Below are 18,258 nucleotides of genomic sequence, written 5' to 3' on the forward strand. Positions count from 1 at the left end.
GGGAGGGCGTTCCACAGGGCGGGCGCCACTACCGAGAAGGCCCTCTGCCTGGTTCCCTGTAGCTTTGCTTCTCCCAATGAGGGAACCACCAGCCCCAAACGGGGGCCTTTCTTCACATGGCCCCCACCAAAAAGCCCCTTTCCCGCAAAGCCCCAGAATTTCAGTTCCTTGGCCAGCTCCCCACCTCCAGAAGGCTGCCCCCCCCCGCCACTCAGCCGCAGCCCCAAAAGCAGGCCAGAGTGTGTGCATCAGCTAGTAGGCACCAGCCATCAAGGCTCATGGAACTATGGCACTCGCTCCTTCAGGAGGCAGCTATGGCCACCAATGTGGATGGCTTCAAAAGAGGATCGGACAGATTCACGGGGGACAAGAAAGCTATTGACGGCTACTAGACACGGTGGCTGTGCTTTACCTCCACAGCTGGGAGGGGAAAGTGCTTCTGAATCCCAGTTGCAGGATACCACCGGAGGGACGTGAGCTCCTGGGCTTGGATCCTGTTTGCTGGTTCCCCACAGGCAACTGGTTGTCTGGTCGCTGGACTAAATTCATTGACTCATAGCATTGCAGAGTTGGGAAGATACTCAAGAGTCATCTAGCCTAACCCACTGCGAGGCAGGAATCTGAGCTGAGCAGTGATGCTCAGCTGTGATGCTTCGACTGGCTTGACTACCCCCTCCCTGGCTTGCAGGGGCCGCCCCTTGCCGTCTGTGCCGCTGACCAGCTCCCCCTTGCGCCTCTTCCCGCGAAAGATGGGAGGGGGTTTTCCCTGGGCCGCCGCTGCTGCCGGGCCAGCCAGCCTTGCCAAGGGGAGCGCTTCTCCTTTAAAGCAGCCACGTGGGCCCGCTGCTGGTGAGGAGCCTGCCCTGCTTTCCCCGCGCCGAGGAGGAGCTGGCGCCGTGTCAGTTTCACCCGCCCAAGCTCGCCGGGGAAGAAAGAGGAGGGTGTCGGATTCGGCCAGGACCGTTCGCGCATCTCCATCCGCATCGGCGAGCAAGGGGGACCCGCAGAGCAGCGGCAGCTGGAGAGAGAAGGAAGGAAGGAAGGAAGGAAGGAAGGAAGGAAGGAAGGAAGGAAGGAAGATAGACAGACCCGGGAGGGGGACGAAGCCCAGCCAAGCGCATTGCAGCAGCGGGGGGCGAAAGAGGAGCCCCCACTACGCGCGCGCCCTCCACCAGCCCGATCGCCTCTGCGCTTCTTTCCTCCCCACATCGCAGAGCCAGGAGAGGCAGTTTGCCAAGCCGCCCGCCCACCCCCATCCCAAAAAGGAGGGCCCTTCACTGCCACCCTGCAGCCAAACTAAGGAACACAAGACGCCTTTTTTCATTTTGGAGAGGGGCGGGGCTTCTGGAGACAACCTGGGCTGAGAGGACCTTGCGCCCTCTTTTTGCGCATCTTTTTGCGCAACGGGTTCCCTGGGAATTGGAGAGGGGTTTTCCTCTCCCTCTTGGCGCTTTGACTCTGAAGGCACATTCACACACCAACACCCCTTCGCCGGCTCTTGCACGCCCCCCCTCCCTTGAAAGATCAATACTCCACGCACGCACCGATTTTATTCTTTTATGGGTCACAAAGCGACGTCGCAATGCTGTCCATGTCCAAGACGTCTTTTAAAATTAAGCAACACCGGGATCCAGGGGTAAGTCGACTTCTCTGGCGTTGCGACGCTGAAAGGGGTTGGAGGAAGGGGGTTCCCCTGGCGGGGTGAATGGGGGTGGGGGCGTGTGCGTTGAGCGGTGGGGTTTGAGGCTGGGTCACCCCGCGCTGGAACCATAGGAAATGATATTGGATGCTGGCCATTTTCCATAGACAATTATTCTAAAAGATTCTTCAAAATGTTCCAAGAGGTTGGGAAATGCTGGCCGTGAATAATGGACTTATGTCAACTAGATATCTAGGGCACCTCTCTCTTAAGTATCTAGTTTTCTGAATTAAACTTTGCAGATTTGCTTTTGCTTCAGGGCACAGCCCTTCTGTGCATTGTGTGCATGCCCTACCTTTAAAGCACATTCAAAACACACAATAAGAATTCCAGGAACTACAGTTCCCAGCACCTGGCGCTGGTTGGGGCTGATGGAAGCTGTAGCCCCAAACATCTGGATTTGGCAGAGGCTGTCTCATCCAAGCATCTTCCAAATGAGCCACTTTTTGGAGGCTGTAATGCCTGCGAATACCAGTTGCTGGAAACTCCAGGAAGGGAGAAGAAGGCTCTTGTGCTCAGGACCTGGTCCTGCTTGGGGTTTCCCACAGGCTAGTTGTCCACTATCAGAACACTGGCTCTTCTGATGTTTTGTGGAACTTCCAGCTCCAGTGGCAGTCTATCTAGATTCCTATGTTCTTAGGGGCATTTAGTCACTGCTGGACTAGATGGGCCCCTGGCCTGATCCGGCAGGGTTTTTCTAATGTCCTGATCCTTGCGCAGGAAAAGAAATCCCTGCCCCACCCCCTGCAAATTAACCATTGATGAATGCAAATGCAAAACCGGCCTTTCAACACACTGACTTCACCTCCTCAAAACCGGAATATTTTTTTTTAGAAAAAAATATAAACCACACACACCCAATTGCTCGTGGCACCTTTTCTTTTGACAGCCTTAAAGAAGCATCGCTTGCATTCAAAGACACGCACGCACGCTGCATTGACTTGTGTTTATATAGGATTTTGAGCACAACTTTGCGGAGGGGATTCCCCCGCTCTGGAGCCCAGACTTCTACGTCTGTTTTCAAACATGTTTCCAAACATAGCCTTCTTTCTCCCTGCTTTCCCTTTTTTAAAACAAAAAAACAAAAACCAGCGATAATTTTAGAAGTGGGTGGTTTTTTCCGCTGTACATAGTGTCCTTGGCCGCTGAGGGCAACTTTCCCATTAATGATTCACAAACTCCCCCCCTCTTTTCAAAGTTTCTTCTTTCTTTAAACAAAAACAAACCTCCTCTCCCTCTGTGCCTCTGTCCTGGCTCTCCAGTTGGTAGCTAGGAAACCCGGGCTTGGCTTGAACGCCTCATTCCATTGCTCCAGCAACGACCTAGCTAGCTGCAAGCTTCGAAAATCGCTTACTCCAGAGTAGCGGCTGGATCTTGCCGGGAACACGAGGCCAGAAAAAAATTGAAAACAGGTTGGAGACAGTGGCTCTGAGCCTTGACGAAAGGGGACACCACCTTGATTTTTTAAAATAAAAATAAAAAGTGATTTATGCCTATACAATCCTTCCTTCAGATGGAATGTATTTCTAAGTTAGGTCTGAGTTTCTTCCTGGCCTCCAAGATCTGGCTCCCTCTGCCCTTCTGCATTCTTTGCATAGTCATCAAACAATGTTTTTCGAATTGAGGAAGAAAAGAAAAGAATGCAGGGAGGGAGCCAAGTCGCTTGGTTTGCTGATCCCAGCCGAAGGGAGCCTGGAGCTCAGCAGGACAGAACACCTGCATGATCTCAGAAGGCTTCTTCAGGTAGCCCTGCGAATGTTGCCTGTCTGGGAAACTCTGGAGAACAGTGTACAGTGTACCTCTGGTTACGTACTTAATTCGTTCTGGAGGTCCGTTCTTAACCTGAAACTGTTCTTAACCTGAAGCACCACTTTAGCTAATGGGGCCTCCCACTGCTGCTGCGCCGCCGCTGCACAATTTCTGTTCTCATCCTGAAGCAAAGTTCTTAACCCGAGGTACTATTTCTGGGTTAGCAGAGTCTGTAACCTGAAGCGTATGTAACCTGAAGCATATGTAACCCGAGGTACCACTGTAATAATAATAATAATAATAATAATAATAATAATAATAATAATTTCCTATACCCTGCCCATCTGGCTGGGTTTCCCCAGCCACTCTGAGCGGCTCCCAACAGAATATTAAAAACATGACAAAACATCAAACATTAAAAAGTTCCCTAAAGAGGACTGCCTTCAGATGCCTTGTAAAAGTCAGATAGTTGTTTATCCCCTTGACATCTGATGGGAGGGCGTTCCACAGGGCGGGTGCCACCACCGAGAAGGCCCTCTGTCCGGTTACCTGTAACCTCACTTCTCACAGTGAGGGAACCACTAGAAGCCCCTTGGAGCTGGACCTCAGTGTCCGGGCTGAACGAAGAAAAGAGCTAGAAGAATAGAGTCCCCTCTCATGGATGTAGCCAAACCTTTACCCCACAGAGAAGGATGCACCTTCCTGTCTCTCACCTGGGAGCATTCTAAGTATAAGGCAGCTTCCTGTCGGAAAGGAGGAACGAGTGTTTTGCTTTGCACAAAGCTCTTGCCTGAGGTGTACAATGACAGTGGACAGGCAGGTGATCTCCTTCCACCTGCTACCTGGGAGCCTATAATTCACTGGAGTACGTAAGGATTAAACCGGTGACCTCCCTATGCAAAGCGGAGACCCCTCCACCACTGAGCGGTGTGGGGTGAGGTGTCCTCTTCCCTCACGATTCAGCAGCTCACAATCTTCAGCCACCTTTTTCCTCCTGAAAGGTACCAGGCAGGCAAACGTGTCAATAACAAAGCAACGTTGGAAAATTCTAAAAACCGGGATCTCAGGGTTGCCAGTAGCAGGTGCTTTTCAGCCGCCAGGGAAAATGGAGATGTTTCACCATCCCTTCTGAAGGCCAGTCTTGAAGGGCACAGGTGCACCTTGCCAGGGATGGAATCCTACAAACGGGGAACTGCCAATAGTGTCAGGCAGGGGGCATTCCCAGCGCTAATGGCTCAGGACCGCAATACCTCAAGGGCCACCTCTTTCCAAATGAACCTACCCGGACCCTGAGATCATCTTCTGAGGCCCTTCTTTGTGTGCCTCCTCCTTGAGAGGTCCAGAGGGTGGCAACTCGAGAACGGGGCCTTCTCTGCAGTGGCTCCCTGCCTGTGGAATGCTCTCCCCAGGGAAGTTTGCCTGGCGCCTTCATTATACACCTTTAGGCAACAGGCAAAAACGTTCCTTTTTAACCAGGCCTTTGGTTGATCTGATTACACCCTTTTAAAATGTAGTGTTTTTTTTGTGGTGGTGGGGCTATTGGGTTGTAGTTTTTATTTTTCTTGTGTATTTTGTGGTTTTATATCTTGATTTTGTTCTGTGAACTGCCCTGAGACCCCCGGGTATAGGGCGGTATATAAATTCAATTAATAATAATAATAATATTAATAATAATAATACAGTGGACGCTCGGGTTGTGAATGTGATCCGTGTGGGATGCACGTTCGCAACCCGCAGCGTTCGCAACCCGCAGCTGTGCGTCTGCGCACGTGCAGGTTGTTATTCGGCGCTTCTGCGCATGTGCAAAGCACGATTTAGTGCTTCTGCGCATGTGCGACCGCTGGAACCCGGAAGTAACCAGTTCCGGTACTTCTGGGTTTCAGTGGTCCATAACCTGAAAAAAAACGCAACCTGAAGTGTCTGTAACCCGAGGTATGACTGTAATAATAATAATAATAATAATAATAATAATAATAATAATAATAAAAATACAAATAAAAAATACCTGGAGATGCCAGCAGGACCTGGGACCTTCTACATGCCAAGCAGGTGCCCTACCATAGAGCCACATCCCCTTGGCAAAATCAGAGGGACAGAAAGTCTTGTAAACAGCCGGGGACTCCTGCTAAAAAAAATATCCCAGAGACCCAGAAGGGAGAGGAAGGAAATAATCGTGCACTTCGCAAAATCCATAGCTAGGCTCTTTCCACTTAAGAACATCGGAATGACTCTGTGTTTTCCTGATGGATCAAAGGTCCCGGCCGGCCAGTCGCTGTGGCAGCTCTGCTCACCCCCCTCTCTTCTCTCTTTGCAGACGAGGGGTCCAAAGTCCCCCGACATGAGTGACAAGAGGAACGAATCCTGCCACGCTCTGAAATGCATCCCAGGTATTCCGATTTTGCTTTCTTTCTCAACCCTCTTTCGTGCGATCCCAAACGTTAAAGCACAACGCCTTGTTTAAATGCGACTCGGTGTTGTGTAAAACACCAGGTCCTGAGGAACGGGTTGGTATTGGGAGATAGGGGAATGGAGGACGACGGTGCACTGTATGGAGATGTGGTCACCTCAGGACCTCCGAAAAAGGATATTGCAGAGCTGGGAAAAGGTTCAGAAAACCAACGAAAGGGATCGGGGGGGGGGAGCGACTCCCCTGCGAGGAAACGGCGCCGTTTTGGGGACTTTAGAGAAAGAGGAGAGGAAAGTTTGGACGACAAGAGGCGTCCAAAATGATATGTGGCTCGGAGAGAGCAAACAGAGAATTTTTTTCCTTGCTGGACATCCAAGGAATGCTGGAAGATTCAGGACAGATTAAAGGACGCCGTTCTTCACACAGCAGAGAGCTGAACTATGGAACTCACTGCCTCGTTGTTGTTGTTGTTGAGTCATTTAGTCGTGTCTGACTCTTCGTGACCCCCTGGACCAGAGCACGCCAGGCCCTCCTGTCTTCCACTGCCTCCCGTGGTTTGGTCAATCTCATGCTGGTAGCTTCGAGAACACTATCCAACCATCTCGTCCTCTGTCGTCCCCTTCTCCTTGTGCCCTCCATCTTTCCCAGCATCAGGGTCTTTCCCAGGGAGTCTTCTCTTCTCAGGAGGTGGCCAAAGTATTGGAGCCTCAGCATCACGATCTGTCCTTCCAGGGAGCACTCAGGGCTGATTTTCTTCAGAATGGAGAGGTTTGATCTTCTTGCAGTCCATGGGACTCTCAAGAGTCTCCTCCAGCACCATAAGGGTTAGAAATATTCATTGAGAGGAATATTGGCGGTTAGTAACCCTGATGGCTGCGCTGTGCCTCCGCAGCTGTGCTTTTGTGTTGGAATCCTGAATTGCAAGTTCCCCTCAGAAGAAGAAGAGGAGTTTGGATTTGATATCCCGCTTTATCACTACCCAAAGGAGTCTCAAAGCGGCTAACAGTCTCCTTTCCCTTCCTCCCCCACAACAAACACTCTGTGAGGTGAGTGGGGCTGAGAGACTTCAGAGAAGTGTGACTGGCCCAAGGTCACCCAGCAGCTGCATTTGGAGGAGCGGGAACTCGAACCCGGTTCACCAGATTACGAGTCTACCGCTCTTAACCACTACACCACACTGGCTCCTCAGAAGCATCTGGTTGTCCACTGTGGAAACAGGATTCTGGCCTGATCCAACAGCTCTCTCCTTAGTATTTTTAATTATTTTCCTTAAAGAAACACGCACCGTTCTTTGGCTACGATCCCATGGAGAGGTAGAACTTTCACCATGGGTGTGTATGGAGGAATTTGCCCTGTGTTTGTACGTTGCAGCGAGGGCTAGCCCCCACCCACCCCGCTTTGGTGTGTTTTTTTCTGAGAAAGAGAAATATGCTTTGTTGGGTCTTTTATTTGAATACAAGCTTGGGGCGCCTCCCCATGAGGGAGCCACAAAGGGTTAAGGCAGGGGTCAGCAACCTTTTTCAGCCGTGGGCCGGCCCACCGTCCCTCAGACCTTGTCGGGGTCGGACTATACTTTGGAGAAATAAAAAGAACGAATTCCTATGCCCCACAAATAACCCAGAGATGCATTTTAAATAAAAGCAGGCATTCTATTCATGTAAAAACACGCAGATTCCCGAACCATCCGCGGGTCGGATTGGGAAGGTGATTGGGCCACATCCGGCCCCTGGGCCTTAGGTTGCCTACCCGTGTTCTTAAACAGGGGTCAGCAAACTTTTTCAGCAGGGGGCCGGTCCACTGTCCCTCAGACTGTGTAAAGATGAGAGGCAGTGTGGTGTAATGGTTAGAGTGTCGAACCAGGAGCTGGGAGAGGCCAAGTTTCAAATCCTCACCCAGTCATGAAGCATGCTGGGCGTGACTTCAGGCCAGACTCTGCTTCTCTCAACCTAACCTACCTCTCAGGGATGTTGTGAGGATTAAATGAGGTTGGGGTGGGGGCAGAACCATCCTGAGCTCCTTGGAAGAAAAGGTGGGGTTTAAACGGAACAGATAAATAATAATGAATAGACAATACAGCCGAGTATTTGCATTGTGCTAAAATGAGCTTTCAGCTGTTTACAAAAATAGCAATACTCGAGAGCGTCAGTAAAACACGTTTCAAGCCATAGTCTATTTCGAGTTCTGACAGGCGATGGCTGATTCCTTTGTGGGGTGGGCAGCGGGAGACAATGTTTTATATTACTAGATTCCAGTTTGCATGTTTAAGTGCACTTTGTCTTTCTGGGAAGAGCTGGGAGCTGTTGCGATTCTTCCAGCTCGATGAGTCTTCCTTCATAAGGGGGTGGGAAGTGCTTTCCAAATGCGTTTCGGTATGCAAAACAAGCTGAAACTTGTATTAGCACAAGACTGGAGCTATTTGGATATCATTTGTGTGTGTTTTTAAAAGAGTGGCCGTGTTAGAAGATGCCTCGCGGGGCTGGAGATCGCTTCTGATGCTGAGGAGCGAATTACCGTATTTTTTGCTCTATAAGACTCACTTTTTCCCTCCTAAAAAGTAAGGGGAAATGTGTGTGTGTCTGATGGAGCGAATGCAGGCTGCGCAGCTATCCCAGAAGCCAGAACAGCAAGAGGGATTGCTGCTTTCACATCCCTCTTGCTGTTCTGGCTTCTGAGATTCAGAATATTTTTTTCTTGTTTTCCTCCTCCAAAAACTAGGTGTGTCTTGTGGTCTCGTGCGTCTTATAGAGCGAAAAATATGGGAGGTAGAAAGTGGGCCACTGAACTTGCCATACGGCAGTGATAAAAGCCCTAGAGCAGGCATAGGCAAACTCCGGCCCCCCAGATGTTTTGAGACTACAACTCCCATCATCCCTGACCACTGGTCCTGTTAGCTAAGGATGATGGGAATTGTAGTTCCAAAACATCTGGAGGGCTGGAGTTTGCCTATGCCTGCCCTAGAGTGTGTATCTGAAGAAGCGTGCATGCACACGAAAACTCATACCAATAACAAACTTAGTTGGTCTCTAAGGTGCTACTGGAAGGAATTTTTAAATTTTGTTCCAAAAGTCCTAGAGGTTAGGTGAGGAGACACCCAGGGAAAAAAGGTGGGCAGGCACCTCTTTGCAGTGGAAGAGATTTTCTTTCACTCTTTCTTTGCAGAGGCAGGCTTGCTTATGGCACCCAGGACTTATTTGTTTATCTGTCACATTTATATTCCACTTTTTCCTCCAAGGAGCTCAGGGTGGCAGACATGGTTCTCCCCACTATTATTTAATCCCCACAACAGCCCTATGAGGTAGGTTAGGCTGAGGGGCCTAGTTGGGGGGATTTGAACCCTGGTCTCTCCAAGGTCCGAGTCGAACACATTAACCCATGGGTAGGCAAACTAAGGCCCGGGGGCCGGATCCGGCTCAATCACCTTCTAAATCTGGCCCGCGGACGGTCCAGGAATCAGCATGTTTTTACATGAGTAGAATGTGTCCTTTTATTTAAAATGCATCTCTGGGTTATTTGTGGGGCATAGGAATTTGTTCATTCCTCCCCCCCCCCCAAAAATATAGTCCCCCCATAAGGTCTGAGGGACAGTGGACCGGCCCTCTGCTGAAAAAGTTTGCTGACCCCTGCATTAACCACTAGGGATTGATGTCTGCAGGTGTGTTTGTGGAAGGGGGACCCGAATGTCAGTATTTTGTGGGAGGAAATCGAGCATGTTCTGGAAAGGCAGATTTGCACTGTTGAAGTCACACAAAAACATTTACCGTATTTTTTGCTCTATAAGACTCACTTTTTCCCTCCTAAAAAGTAAGGGGAAATGTGTGTGCGTCTGATGGAGCGAATGCAGGCTGCGCAGCTATCCCAGAAGCCAGAACAGCAAGAGGGATTGCTGCTTTCACTGTGCAGCGATCCCTCTTGCTGTTCTGGCTTCTGAGATTCAGAATATTTTTTTTTCTTGTTTTCCTCCTCCAAAAACTAGGTGCGTCTTGTGGTCTGGTGCGTCTTATAGAGCGAAAAATACGGTAACTAGCGGGGAAGGAGAAACTTGTTTTGTCTTCCCCGCGTACCTTTTTAGAGGCGAGAGAGGGAGGGAAGTGTTTGCGTGGCAAATGATTAACTAGAGTGGGACCTTAGTAGAAAAAGGGCAGCCAGCCTGGCGTCTCTGAAGCAGTCGGAGCTTTGCTCTCAGTGAGGGAGTCCTGCCTGCCCTTGTTGCTTGGACACCTGGGGGTTGTAGCAGCCCTAGAGGGCAAACACTGGGTGCTTTCCTGCTTGGCAAAGGCTTTGCATGGCGACTGGGAACCTGGCCAGGTGAACAGGAAGGAGGAGCAAGGCGAGAGGGGGAACTTCCAGAACAGGATGCACATGGGCCACTTTGTCACCCCCAGAAATCCCCCACGGGTGCTCCCAGCACCTCCTGATTTTTTAAAAAATAAAGAATGTGAATCTTTATTTTTGCCTTGCTGTTTAGTTGGATGGATTGCCTACTTTTGGGGAAATGCTGCCTGCTTGGGTTTTTTTTCCCTCGGTCTGCGTTTTATTTGGAGTGTGTGGACATATGAACGGTCTTCTGGATCATGATGCCTTTGAAGGACCTGCAAGATGGATCAGAGCCCAAGGTCACTTTGCTCTCCTAAGGTTTCCGGCAACTTGGATTCAGAAGCGCCGTGGAGGCAGAGCAAAGCCACTGCGGCTAGTAGCTGAGTTAGAAAGGACCACGAGCATCTGGTCCATGAATTTGGCCAGTCCTTTTTTAAAGCCATCACTTTTGGTGGCCAACAGGGCAGGGCGTTCCATAGCTTAGCTATGCATTCATGTATAAGTAGGAATTTTGCCTTTTGGGGGGGACACATTCTGAGCACCACCAGTTTTTCTTCTGTGAAATGGGTACAGCGGACGCTTGGGTTGCGAACGTGATCCGTGCGGGATGCACGTTCGCAACCTGCAGCGGTGCAACTGCGCTGGTTGCGATTCGGCGCTTCTGCGCATGCGCAACCACCGAAACCCGGAAGTAACCCATTACAGTACTTCTGGGTTTTGGCGCTCCGTAACCCGGAAAATGCAACCTGAAGCATCTGTAACCCGAGGTATGACTGTATTTCCAGATGCCAGTGACAACTCTCTTAGATTTCCATATGTGCCCCCCCCCCAGACCAAAAGGGCAGGGCTTTCCATAGCTTAACTATGCATTCATGTATAAGTAGGAATTTTGCCTTTTGGGAGCGACATTCTGAGCACCACCAGTTTTTCTTCTGTGAAATGGGTACAGTGGTACCTCAGGTTAAGTACTTAATTCGTTCCGGAGGTCTGTTCTTAACCTGAAACTGTTCTTAACCTGAAGCACCACTTTAGCTAATGGGGCCTCTTGCTGCCGCCGTGCCGCCGGAGCACGATTTCTGTTCTTATCCTGAAGCAAAGTTCTTAACCCGAGGTAATATTTCTGGGTTAGCGGAGTCTGTAACCTGAAGCGTATGTAACCTGAAGCGTATGTAACCCGAGGTATCACTGTATTTCCAGATGCCAGTGACAACTCTCTTAGATTTCCAGGTGTGCCTCTTCCCCCAGACCAAAAGGTCTAGGTACACACACACACACACACACACACACACACACACAAACAAGCTTCTCTCTCCTTTTCTCTTCTCCAGGAGTTTCTGAAAGCTTCCTGTGAAAGCTCCCATTGCAAGGTGTTTCTCCCAAGTCCCCTTCACTGTGAATTAATTCTTTCCTGCAGGCGAATATATCCGAGAAGAGGCAGCTCACGTGCGGAAAAGCATCCCTTCCCAAGATGGAGAAGCGACCTACATCCCAGGCACCCTCTACTGCACCAACCTGAGAGTGGCTTTCTTACCAGACCCGTCTCCAAACACAGAGGTGAGTTACTCACTGGGTTTCTGCAACGCTGCCTTGTCCAGAAAAGAAGTGGGTACCTTCTTCAAAGCAAGTCAGACCATTGGTCTTATCATAGAACCCTTCCCTTAAAAACAAGGCAAGATTCCAGACCTTAAGATTTGGGGAGGGGGGGGGGGAGGGAACTTAATTTAAATTGGAACGGCCTTATACTGACAATCGGTGCATCTAGTTCAGGACTGCCTGCGCTGGCTGGCAGCAGCTTCCCCTGGTTTCAGGGAGGAGATTTCCCCAGACCTTCATGGAAATGCCACTAAGTTTAAAATAATGCTAAGATTCTAGTCCTCATGGTTTGGAATCAAGGGCTGACTTAGGAAGCTGCCTTCTACCGAATCAGACTCCTCTGGTCCATCAAGCTCAGTACCGTATACACTGACTGGCAGCAGCGGCTTTCCAGGATTTTACCTAGAGATGCCTTCAGGGACTGAACCTTCTGCTTGCAAGGCAGGTGTCCCACCACCAGGCTACAGTTCTTTCCCTTAAACAGTTTCCACTGATTCTGGAATAAAATGCCATAGCCTGAGTCAGACAACTGGCCCATCTAGCTAGATATTGCCCACACTGGCTGGCAGCAGCTCTCTGGGGTTTGAGGCAGGGTTTCTCCCCAAGCCCAATCTGGAGATGCCAGGGATGACTGAACCCGGGACCTTCTGCTTGCAAGGGGACTGCTCCCTTCCCAAAATGAAGGCGTGTTAGGTGCCGTAAACCCAGCTGAGAGCAATTCCTCTCTTTTTCTCCAGGATTGTTCCTGCCAAACTTTCATGCACAGCGACTACGACGTTGCCCTCCCTTGCATTGGGAGACTGCTCGCCGGTAAGGTTAAGAGGGCTGCCTTAAATCATCTCCTTCCGCCCTTGATTGTAAGCCCCTCGGGGCAGAGACCTCTGATCTTGCTGTAACCCCTGTAACTCCTTTCCCCTGTAGTTAACACATGGCTTCTGCTTTTCTTATTCTCCAAGTCAACAGCTTCACCAAGGCTAAAGTGCTCACCAGTACCTCGACCCTGAAATTCATCCCAGAGGAGCTGATCATCTGCTGCCGGGATTTCCGGGTGCTGCGGTTCCGGTTCCACGACAGCGGCTTGGAGCCTCAGGCTTTCCGGGTGATTCACGGGAAGGGGGGAGACACAGAATTAAGCAGCGGCATAATCCATCAACTTGATCTGCCATTCTTCTCTGCTAGGGACTTTATCTTCTTTCCATCTCTGGGCCAATAACATCCACGCAGCTGTGGTCGCATACATAAATAGTCTTTTCTGCTCCCTTGGGATTTCAGCATCTAGAATTCCTAAAAGGAAGGCTTCAGGGGTTTTTTTTTTAACAAAAGGTTATTTTAAACATCCCCCCCCCCAACTCATTATATATCATTTCCCAGAATTCTTTTACTACTTTACATTTCCACCACATATGATAGAAGGTGCCTAATGTGTGCGTATATATATGTGTGCATTTGTGTTTTAAAGAAGCTAGCCAACTGTACAAAGGTAAAATATGCAGAAATGGCTCTGGCTGCTTTTGCCTCTGACCCTGCCCACCTCTGGAATACGGCCCCTAGAAGCTTGCCCAGAAGGGAGTATGGCCCTCTGCTGGGCTTAACCCTCTCCCTGCCATGCTGTTCCAGGTCTCGATGGCTATCGCTCAGGCTCACGAGAGCAGCACCAGGGATGGCTCCTACGAAGATGCCGCCCTGAAGAACTTGGGTGAGTCCAGCTAGCCGAGGGGGAGGGAAACACTGGCTGCCTTGAGGGTCGATCGATCCTTATGCCTCTTTTGCCACTGCAGGGAACGGCCGGCTGAATCAGGAGGAGGAGGTGCTGGAGGAGGAAGAGGAGAAGAAGGAGGACGGGTCCCCAACCCTCTTGTTCCAGACCCTCCGGGACTGGGAGAAGGAGCTGCAGAGAATCGGGGCCGCGGGTTGGCGTGTCAGCCCTGTCAATGAGCGCTTTGACATGTCCACCAGGTGTAATATATGGCCTATGGGGTTGGTTTTCTGGGAAGAAGGAGGTGGTGGGGAGGGACCCTAAATTGTACTGAGCCAGGTGTCACAGTGGGGGGTGTGACTCTGTTTTAAGGCAGCTCCCTGTGTCCCAACTTGAATTGGTGCTTTCTTCTGAGGACTAGGATTCTAGAACGGTGGGATGTGAAGTCACCGTAGCAGTCAAGTACAACGTTTCCTGTTTGCCCAGAGTGGACACACAGGGGGACGTTACTCCAGCCAGGAGGACTTCCTGTCACACCTGTCTGGAACAACCTCCCCCTGCGTGTGACCAGGGAGACCCCATAAAAGGGCTGGTCATGCAACCACCTTCCATTCTTCATGCTGCTCCTTCTCTTGACCTTCCTTCTCTTGGTGTTATTTTGCTGTTTGCCGGCTCTCAGCCAGCAGCACATGGGCTCAGTCCCCCTAAGGGATGAACCCACACTCTCTTCTGTAACTACAAGCTAAAGCCTGCCTTTAGGGACCCTACTGTGAACTGAATGCGAGTAAACTTCTTATTACTTTTAATAGAAGACTGTTGTCTCTTTATTCTTTTAAGAGGGAATTGAAGGGGTCCCTGTTCCTGCCAACCTAGCAGTTCGAAAGCACGGCAAAGTGCAAATAGATAAATAGGTACCGCTCCAGCGGGAAGGTAAACGGTGTTTCCGTGTGCTGCTCTGGTTCGCCAGAAGCGGCTTAGTCATGCTGGCCACATGACCCGGAAGCTGTACGCCGGCTCCCTCGGCCAATAAAGCGAGATGAGCACCGCAACCCCAGAGTCGGTCACGACTGGACCTAATGGTCAGGGATCCCTTTACCTTTTTAAAGGGGAATTTACCAGGAAAAAATCCAATCCGGACAAGCCAGACTGGATTGCTTAACTCAAGAGATTCAGACGAATCTACCAACTAGCCTTCTGCAACGTACAGGGGAATGTACTCTGCTACTAGCTCGCCAGCGTGAGTGAGGAAGGATAATATTTAATCAATATATCCTCCCCTACTACCCACAACATTCCCACAAGAACTAGAATCTTAATTTATGCATAGGACAAGGGTCACAGCTCCATGATAGAACATGTGTTTCGCATGCAGAATGGGCCCAACGACATTTCCAGGTAGGGCTGGGAATGATTGCTGCTCATCAGCCTAGATAAGACTGAAAGAGAGGAACTGAAATGGTTTGGCTCTGTAAAAGGCTGCCTCCTCTTTCCCCTCCTCTGTCTGCTTCCTCTCTCTGCAGCCTCCCCAAATACTTGTGGGTGCCCAGTTGGTTTCTGGACAATGAGCTGAAGAGGGCCTTTGTCCATTTCAATGAAAGACGCATCCCGGTGAGCAACCTGAGCATGCTTGGCTTGGGTGGGTCCGGTGGGTGTGTCTTAAATGGCGTACATGACTCCCAACCCCCAAATCCAGCAAATCCATCACAAGGAATCCCATTCAGCTCCTTCCCTCTTCCGTCCCTCAGAGGCTGTGCTGGCATCACCCAGGAGGCAGCGATCTCCTTCGAGCGGCCAGTTTCCACCCTGATTCAGACCCAGAGAAGGAAGACATGAGGTACGTTGCTGGGGGGGGGGCAATTGAAGAGAAGGGGGGCTGTGGGAAAGACGGGGGTCCCTGCCCTCAAAAGCGCTTCCAGTCTTGGGGAATTTCCAGGCCACTTTTATTTTTTTATTACACCTGTCCACAGTCTTGCCATTTTAAACACCACCTCGGAAGGTTTCTGACTCCACCTCTCAGAGATTATTTAGCTGTCATCTCTGTACTGCAGCCAAAGGGGTTGTGCTAGATGGCCTCTGAGGGACCCTTTCAATTCTACAAATCTATGATTCTATATCAGGGGTAGGCAACCTAAGGCTTAGGGGCTGGATGCAGCCCAATCGTCTTCTCAATCCGGCCCACGGATGATCCGGGAATCAGCATGTTTTTACATGCTTTTGATTAAAATGCATCTCTGGGGTATTTGTGGGGATAGGAATTTGTTCATTCCCCCCCCAAAAAAAATAGTCCAGCCCCCCACATGGTCTGAGGGACAGTGAACCGGCCCCCTGCTGAAAAAGGGGCCCCCTGTTCTATATACAAGGGGAAAGGGACAGGGAGGGAAGAGGAAAAACTCAAGCTCAGCCCTCAGTTCTTAGAAAGTACAGCGGTACTTCGGGTTACATACGCTTCAGGGTACAGACTCTGCTAACCCAGAAATAGTACCTCGGGTTAAGAACTTTGCTTCAGGATGAGAACAGAAATCGTGCGGCAGCAGCGGGAGGCCCCATTAGCTAAAGTGGTACCTCAGGTTAAGAACAGTTTCAGGTTAAGAACGGACCTCCAGAACGAATTAAGTACTTAACCCGAGGTACCACTGTAGTTCCTTGATAGAAAGGTGGCAGTCGAGGGAGAGGAGGCCTCTGGCGTTGCTGGTTTGCCACGGCAGAGTGACATAGGGAGCTCAGCTTCCCATCTCTCACATCGTAGAGGTGGGAGTTGGAAGGGACACCAAGGGCCATCTAGTCCAACCCCCTGCAATGCCGGAACCACAGCTAACCCTAAGCCACTAAAGCATATATTTCTTAAAGGTGAGATTCAAACTTGTATCAGTTTGCTGGATGCTCAGCTTCGCCTCCCTCATCTCTCTCTTTCTGCAGGTCAGTGGAAACTCTGATGCTCGCTGGCCACCCCCAATGTGTGATCGTCGAGGTGACGGCAGACCTCCCCAGCCCCCCGGAGATCCAGCAGTCCTACTCCAAGCTTTGGAACCTGAGCCTCTGCCTTGCTGGTGAGAAGAGGAAATCGCAGTGGGGCCGCCCTCTCGACAGGGGGCGCTCTTGAGTTAGGGGAAGGGCTGGAGCTCTGGAAGAGCACACAGCTTTGAACATAGGAAGATACCTGCAGCTAAATCAGGCCAGTAACCCACCTTGCCCAGCAGCCTGTGCCCACAGCGACCAGCCAGGTGCCCCAGAAGGAAACCCACAAGCAGGACCCCCAAGTACAAGAGCAACTCCCCCCTTCTTCAGAAGCATTGCTGCTGTTTCCGAGCACAATTCAAAGTGTTGGTGCTGACCTTTAAAGCCCTAAACGGCCTCGGCCCAGTATACCTGAAGGAGCATCTCCACCCCCATTGTTTAGCCCGGACACTGAGATCCAGCTCCGAGGGCCTTCTGGCAGTTCCCTCCCTGTGAGAAGCCAAGTTACAGGGAACCAGGCAGAGGGCCTTCTTGGTGGTGGCGCCCGCCCTGTGGAACGCCCTCCCTTCAGATGTCAAAGAGAAAAATAACTACCAAACTTTTAGAAGACATCTAAAGGCAGCCCTGTTTAGGGAAGCTTTTAATGTTTGACAGACTATTGTATTTTAGTGTTTTGTTGGAAGCCGCCCAGAGTGACTGGGGAAACCCAGGCAGATGACTGACTGACCGAACCCAAAGGGTGCTCATCAATGGTTCCTCTTCATCCTGGAGAAGAGTGACTAGTGGGGTGCCACAGGGTTCTGTCTTGGGCCCGGTCTTATTCAACATCTTTATCAACGACTTGGATGATGGACTCAAGGGCATCCTGATCAAATTTGCTGATGACACCAAACTGGGAGGGGTGGCTAACACCCCAGAGGACAGGATCACACTTCAAAACGACCTTGACAGATTAGAGAACTGGGCAAAAACAAACAAGATGGATTTTAACAGGGAGAAATGTAAAGTATTGCACTTGGGCAAAAAAAATGAGAGGCACAAATACAAGATGGGTGACACCTGGCTTGAGAGCAGGACATGTGAAAAGGATCTAGGAGTCTTGGTTGACCACAAACTTGAAATGAGCCAACAGTGTGATGCGGCAGCTAAAAAAGCCAATGCAATTCTGGGCTGCATCAATAGGAGTATAGCATCTAGATCAAGGGAAGTAATAGTGCCACTGTATTCTGCTCTGGTCAGACCTCACCTGGAGTACTGTGTCCAGTTCTGGGCACCACAGTTCAAGAAGGACACTGACAAACTGGAACGTGTCCAGAGGAGGGCAACCAAAATGGTCAAAGGCCTGGAAACAATGCCTTATGAGGAACGGCTAAGGGAGCTGGGCATGTTTAGCCTGGAGAAGAGGAGGTTAAGGGGTGATATGATAGCCATGTTCAAATATATAAAAGGATGTCACATAGAGGAGGGAGAAAGGTTGTTTTCTGCTGCTCCAGAGAAGCGGACACGGAGCAATGGATCCAAACTACAAGAAAGAAGATTCCACCTAAACATTAGGAAGAACTTCCTGACAGTAAGAGCTGTTCGACAGTGGAATTTGCTGCCAAGGAGTGTGGTGGAGTCTCCTTCTTTGGAGGTCTTTAAGCAGAGGCTTGACAGCCATATGTCAGGAGTGCTCTGATGGTGTTTCCTGCTTGGCAGGGGGTTGGACTCGATGGCCCTTGTGGTCTCTTCCAACTCTATGATTCTATGATTCTATGATTCTATGAGATGGGCGGGGTATAAATAATAAAATAATAAATTATTATTATTATTATTATTATTATTATTATTATTATTATTAGGCCA

General features: G+C 50.1%; 1 protein-coding gene across 1 annotated transcript in view; it reads left to right on the forward strand.

The window, feature by feature from the left end:
- Positions 1-848: 848 nt before the first annotated feature.
- Positions 849-18,258, forward strand: part of MTMR11 (myotubularin related protein 11) — a 35,451-nt gene continuing 18,041 nt past the window's right edge. The window contains exons 1-10 of the mRNA XM_080984601.1: positions 849-1,636; positions 5,763-5,835; positions 11,584-11,723; positions 12,500-12,572; positions 12,719-12,861; positions 13,380-13,458; positions 13,541-13,718; positions 14,979-15,066; positions 15,204-15,292; positions 16,375-16,505. Coding sequence (XP_080840727.1) covers positions 1,583-1,636; positions 5,763-5,835; positions 11,584-11,723; positions 12,500-12,572; positions 12,719-12,861; positions 13,380-13,458; positions 13,541-13,718; positions 14,979-15,066; positions 15,204-15,292; positions 16,375-16,505 — 1,048 coding nt within the window. The 5' untranslated portion in view covers positions 849-1,582. The remainder of the gene's footprint in view (positions 1,637-5,762; positions 5,836-11,583; positions 11,724-12,499; positions 12,573-12,718; positions 12,862-13,379; positions 13,459-13,540; positions 13,719-14,978; positions 15,067-15,203; positions 15,293-16,374; positions 16,506-18,258) is intronic.

The sequence above is a fragment of the Podarcis pityusensis genome (genome assembly GCF_964106645.2).
Source record: "Podarcis pityusensis genome assembly, chromosome: 16".
In the NCBI taxonomy this organism is placed as follows: Eukaryota; Metazoa; Chordata; class Lepidosauria; order Squamata; family Lacertidae; genus Podarcis; species Podarcis pityusensis.